The sequence below is a fragment of the Melanerpes formicivorus genome, unplaced genomic scaffold, assembly GCF_026170545.1.
Source record: "Melanerpes formicivorus ecotype bairdi unplaced genomic scaffold, bMelFor1.0.p_v2 SCAF_13, whole genome shotgun sequence".
Taxonomy (NCBI): Eukaryota; Metazoa; Chordata; class Aves; order Piciformes; family Picidae; genus Melanerpes; species Melanerpes formicivorus.
Genome location: NW_027142365.1, coordinates 18451541 through 18457540, shown reverse-complemented (window position 1 = coordinate 18457540; position 6000 = coordinate 18451541). Strand labels below are relative to the sequence as shown.

General features: G+C 56.1%; 1 protein-coding gene across 1 annotated transcript in view; it reads left to right on the top strand.

The window, feature by feature from the left end:
• Positions 1 to 419: 419 nt before the first annotated feature.
• The window catches only part of PLXDC2 (plexin domain containing 2), a 278440-nt gene continuing 272859 nt past the window's right edge, over positions 420 to 6000 (top strand). Inside the window, exon 1 of the mRNA XM_068146419.1 lies at positions 420 to 980. Within this exon, the coding sequence (XP_068002520.1) occupies positions 869 to 980 (112 nt within the window). The 5' untranslated portion in view covers positions 420 to 868. The remainder of the gene's footprint in view (positions 981 to 6000) is intronic.

The following is a 6000-nucleotide window of genomic DNA, read 5'->3' as shown; positions in this document are numbered from 1 at the left end:
CCCGCGGAACCGCTCCACCGCGGGCGGCGGCGGAAGGGACGGTAGAGCCCCGGCGCCTGCGCCCCGCCGCGCTCCTGCGGTGGGGAGCGGGGGAGGCCGGGCGAGGGGGGCAGCCGGGACGCGGCCCCAGGCGAGCTCCTCGCTCACCCTTTGCGCAGCGGGCGGCGGAGTCAGCGCGGAAAGGCCGCGCTGTGGGCCGGGGGAATCCCCGCCTCCCGCGCCTGCCCTCGGGCCTCGCACAAACCCCGCCGGTCGCGGAAACCGCCCCGAAGGAGAAGTTGTTCCCCCTATCGCCCCGCACATCCCCTCCCGCAGCGCATCCGCCCGCCCCCCGGATCCCGCTTCCCAGCCCCCCCGCCCCGGCTGCTGGGCTCTGCCTGGGAGCTTCCCTGCTCGTCTCGCTTTGGTTCGGTCGGTAGCGGTGTGCCGAGGGGAGGCTCCGTCCCCAAGGCAGCCTGCGGGGGAAGCGCGCTGGGTGGGGGCAGCCAGAAAGGGAGGATCTCTCTCGGCGGCTTCTCCTAAAATCCATCAGCGAGCTGCGAGCAGGGAAGAGTTTGGCACCGGGCAGGCGAGGCTGGGCTGCCTCCAGAGCCGCGATGCCGCTGTACTGAGCGCGGCTCTGCAACTCGGGGGGACGGAGCTCACCCCCCACTTCCACCACCGCCCCCCCTCGCAGACCCAGTCCAGCGCCAGCAGCACTAGTGGCTCGTCCCTGCAGCTCTGCTGTATGAGGACCGGTCCGAGGGCTGGGCGACTCGGCGCCTGCTAGGGCTGCTCTCCGCCGCGCCCCCCGCTCCAGCCGGACTTGCCCCGGCAGCGCCGAGGAGCAGCCCGCAGCCCGCAGAGTTGTGTCGGCAGGCTCCGTGCGATGGCGAGGCTGCGGAGGAGCAAACTAGCCGCTGGATTTCTATTACTTTTCCAGTGCCTGAGCGAGCGCTGCCAGCTCGCCGGCGGAGAGACGGCGCCGAGGCAGAGCCACGGTAAGAGAGGCCGGTACCTGCCGGGCGGGGCCCAGCGCGGCCGGGGGCGAAGGGCTGGGGGCCGGGGGCGAGCGGCCGGGCTGCCTTCCCGTATGGGCTCAGCCTGCAGCTCCGCGGACCGGAGAAGGCGAAGGGCTTGAGGGGGTGGAGGTTGGCTTCCCCCTACTCCCGGCGAGGCCCGGGGGGAGCCGCGGTCCCGGTTTCTCACTCCTCCCTCCCCCGGCTGCTCCGGAAAGACCTCTCTATGCCTTCATTTTTAAATTGTTTTAAATGAGAATTTGGGACTTTTCTCTTGGTGTAAATCTTCCCCACCGTCCCTGGGAGCTGGTGCCGTTGCCCTCCCCAAGCCTCTTCGCGGGTTTCCGCGGAGCCTCCTTCCCAGCCGCGGACGAGGCACTTCCGAAGGCGAAGGGCTCCCCACAAACGCTGGGAAGGGAAGGACGGAGAAACCGGAGTCCCCCGGTGAGCCGCGGGTCGGGGCGATCCGGCAGCCTTCCTTCCCCCCCACCTACCCCCACCGGCAGCGAGCCGTGGAGGGGTCTGGAGGCAAAGTTTGGCTGCAGCTGCTGCCTGGCAGAGCTAGCGGGCACTCTGCTCCTCCGCGGCAGGCAGTAGCTTGCAGCCTTCTCTGGAAACCCGGCTGCAGGAGAACGGGAGAAGCCCCGCTGTGGGACCTGTTGGGTAGTTGGGAGAGGCTCACTCTGTTGCCTGAGCTTGGTTGTGATAGTTTTGGGGTCCTCTTGCCAGCCCTTCTCGGAGACACCTGTGAGTGGTGACACATGGCACCTGTGCGTGCTTTCTCCTGGGCTACGGTGTCACCCCAGCGTGGGGTTGCCTTTTGATGGCTAAAGCCTCCGTATCCCACGGTCCTTGGGCTGCGGAGGGGAAAGCCGCTGAAGGAAAGCTTGGCAGGTTTGCAGAGAGACGTTGAAGGAAGGAATGAGGAAAGTCGTGGGGGGTTTGTGTGCCGGGGGACCTTGCCGCGGCAGCTTCTGGAGGTTTTTCAAAAGCCGTGCCTTTTGTGTTCGAAATAGCAGCCAGATTCTTATCACATGAAACACGCTCAGCAGCCTCCCCGCCGCAGCAGAGCTGCCCCTTCTGCCTTTTCCAAAAGGTCTGATACAAATGCGCAGAGCTCTGTGGTCACGGCGTCGCTGACCCGAACAAGGGAGACTGGGGAGCTTTTGGAAGTGCTCGGTGAGATAATGTGCCAGACAGAGCGGGGATTTTCCCAGGCAGGGGCCTACCACCGAGTCCGGGAATTGCTTAATGACAAGGTAGCTCAGCAGGTTGCTCGGGGCTCACATGTCGCTTGGGGCCGGAGGGAAAAAAACCAGGAGGAGACTTTAAATGCGCTGCTGCAAGATTTATGTATGCTGCTCCGAAGCGCTGCGGGCAACACATGTTGGTGTTTGTTAATGTTAGTTAGAAGGGGAGAAGAAGGGGGGGTGGGGTGGGGGGTGGCATTAGAAAGAGCCAAGGGCTGTGTTGTAGAAATTCCCGTGGCAGTGGGCTGAGCTCACAAAGTTTATGATTGATTCCAGCCATTGTATCCAGCACGTAGGAAGTGAGTGCTGACTAAATGCAACATAATTTGCCAGCGGACAGATAATCCTCCCCTCGCCTCCCCCCAGCACTGAGTTAGCCTCTCGAGGGGTAGCAGGCATCAAATGCCTGCACCGGGAGGTGCTAAATAGAAGATGTACCAACAATAGAAGATGTACCAACAACTTGCTGGCTGGAAATCATTTAACTAGCGGCTTGTGCCTTCCTGAGTGTGATGGGAAGCATCAAGGAGTTTCCAACCAGGCAGACGTTACTCTGCTAGTCAGTGCAAGTTGGGTAGTTAGTAGCAAGTGATTGTTTTCTTCAGCTGGTGTAAGATGGACGGTCCCACGGCAGCTTTGACAGCTGTGTGCTTGTGTCTTTGACATCCTTTCCTTCCTTCTGGGTTGAAAAGTCTCTGTTATGACAGCAAGAATTAGATGCCATTATTGCACTCAGTGTCTTTGACATGCTTTCATTGCTGGGGTTGGGAGGGTTTTTTTGGGGTGTGTGTGTGTGTTTAATACTGCTCTGTGGGAGGGGAGGGGAAAAAAACCCAGCAGTGAGGGGCTGTGTGTAATCAGTGCGAGGGTGATTATGTAAAGCCAGGGAAATTCAACTTCAGGTGCTGTGAGTCAAAAGAAAAAGTGGTGCTGCTGTGTTTAGCATTTTTCTGTATGGCTTCAGATCAGCTCAGGGAAAACCTTGGAAGAGTGAAAGCAGGGGGAGGGGGGAGGAGGGGAAGAAAAGAAGATAAACAACAATAAAAAGTCCTCCAAGGAGCTGCCAGTTCTTAAAGGGAGGCTGCCTTGACAGACTCCTCAGACGCTGGGTTACAAAACACCTTCTTGAAACTGAATGAAGTAGCTGTCCAGAAATTGAAACATTTAGTGTTTCCTGGCAGAGCTGGAGCCAGGAGAGGCTTTCAGAGGATGCTGCTGAAGGGATGTGCCACGATTCCAGCAGATGGGGGAAAAAATGACAGCTGCTTGGGCTTTTTTTTTTGCCAGCTCCTCAGAATTCCCTTGCTGGTTAAAATCAGGTTGGATCAATTGGAGTCAAATAATTGTTTAGGTATGCCCAGGCTTGTCTGGCTGCTTCTGGCTGTGTTTAAACCCCAGATTTTTGTGACTGAGATGTGTGGGAGCGAGGTTCTGGCAGGAGCAGGGTTGTCCCCGCTAGAGGGCACGGTGGTTGCCAGGAGGGATGCAGCTCTTCCCTGGGAATGCTCTAATCCATCCCATCCATGCATCCATCCTCCTCCCAGCCTGGTCAGTGCTTTGGCTTTGCAGGCAAAAATGGTATCAGTCAAGGGTGAAGGCTCTGAAACATGAGGTTTGTGTGCATGAGGTCTGTCAAGCTGCAGCAGGGCAAGTTTAGAGTGGACATGAGGAAGAATTTGTGCCCAGCAAGAGCGGTCAGAGATTGGCACAGGCTGCCCAGGGAGGTGGTGGAGTCACCAACCCTGGATGTGTTTAAAGGTGGTTTAGATGTGGTGCTTGGGGATGTGGTTTAGTGGGGAAGTTTGTAGAGCAGGGTCAGTGGTTGGCCTCGATGATCCCAGGGATCTTCTCCAACCTGAGTGATTCTGTGCTTCGTGTGCCTTTCACAGTAACCAGGGTGAATATGAGCTGAAGGTAGTGAGCTGAAGCAAGAGGTCATTGGGAAGCCTGCAAGATCAGCTGAGCTCCCAGTTGTTGAAGTGAGAGCTTGCTGCTCATGGAAGTGCTGCCACGAGAACCTTCCATTCCTTTGCAAAACACCATCAGTCAGCATTAGGAAGCTGGTATTGTAATTTTTTCATCTGTCAAAGCATATTTTGGAGTCTGGCTACAATTTATATTCATTGAACTGCTGCTGTCTCCAGGCATCAGTGCTCAGAGAGGGGTAGAATTATTTTTGTAGGATAAACTGCTATTAAGGAGTGGTTATGTAGCATTTATCTACTGCTGGAATAGTCACATTTTTCTCTCTTGGGAGACCCTACCTTGAATCCTACCTCCAGTTCTGGTGTCCCCAGCATGAGAAGGACATAGAGCAGTTGGAGTGAGTCCAGAGGGAGGCCACAAGGGCTGGAGCAGCTCTGCTGTGAGGACAGGCTGGGAGTGCTCAGCCTGGAGAAGAGAAGATTCCAGAGGGACCTTCTAGCTGCCTTCCAGTGCCTGAAGGGATCCTACAGGAAGGCTGCAGAGGGACTCTTCCTAAGGGTGTCTAGAGACAGGCCAAGGGGAATGGTTTGAAGCTGAGGCAGAGCAGGGTTAGAGTGGAGCTGAGGAAGAAGTTCTTCAGTGTGAGGGTTGGTGAGACTCTGGAACAGGTTGCACAGAGTTGTTTTGGATGCCTCTTCCCTTGAGGTTTTTGTGGTGGTTTGGCCCTGGCCTGGAGGCCAGCTGTCCACCAAAGCCGCTCCATCACTCCCCCTCTTAAGTGAACAGGTGGAGAAGGAAAGAAAATATAACAGAAGCCAGGAATAGGATAGGAGCAATTTTGTTAACACTACTAAGCAAACAGCAATGGACCTTGCAGAAGCTCAAAGCAGAGAGAGAGCTGTTGGTCTGTACTGCCCAGCAGCAGGACGCTGGTCGGCCTCGGGCAGCAGGGCTCCCTCAGCTTGGTGGTTCCTTGGGAGGATAGACACCAAGGGTGAATCCCCACACTTCCTTCCTTCACTTCATTCTTACACCTGAGCTGATGTCATTTGGTATGGAATACCTCTTTGGCCAGTCTGGGTCAGCTGGCTCAGCCATGTCCCCTGCCAGGATGTTTCCCACCCCTCAATGTACTCTTGGGGCAGGGAAGTGTTGAAAGCACACAGCCTGGATACTGGATTCAGCAGTAGCCAAAACACTGCTGTGTTATCAACCACTGCTGCAAAACACAGCACTACAAAGATGCTGTGAGGAGAATTAACTCCAGCTCAGTCCAACCCAATACAGTTTTTAAGGCCAGGTTGGATGAGGCCTTGAGCAGCCAAGTCTAGTTGAGAGGTGTCCCACCTGCCCATGGCAGGGAGGTTGGGCTGGATGACTTTTGGAGGTCCCTTCCAACCAGACCATTCTATGATTCTGTGTTGCCTGAGCATCACTGTTTAAAACCCCCTAAATGTTACCAAACCCAAACTCCTGTCCTTGCACAGTAGCACTTTCAGCTTTTACTTTAGGAGCATCAAAAGCCCTAAGTTGTCACACAACATGCATGGCAAGCAGTTTGTTCAGAGAACAAATGACTCTGTTTCACCTCCCCCCATAGGTAATCAGGGACAATCAGGTTAGAGACTCCCAATGAATCCTGTCTAGATGCTATGTGTATTTTAGTAAGAATTCCCTCTAAAGTAGTAACCTCTTTTCTTTTTAACTGTCCAGAGAAGGGCAACAAAGCTGGGGAGGGGTCTGGAGCACAGCCCTGTGAGGAGAGGCTGAGGGAGCTGGGGTTGCTCAGCCTGGAGAAGAGGAGGCTCAGGGGAGACCTTCTTGCT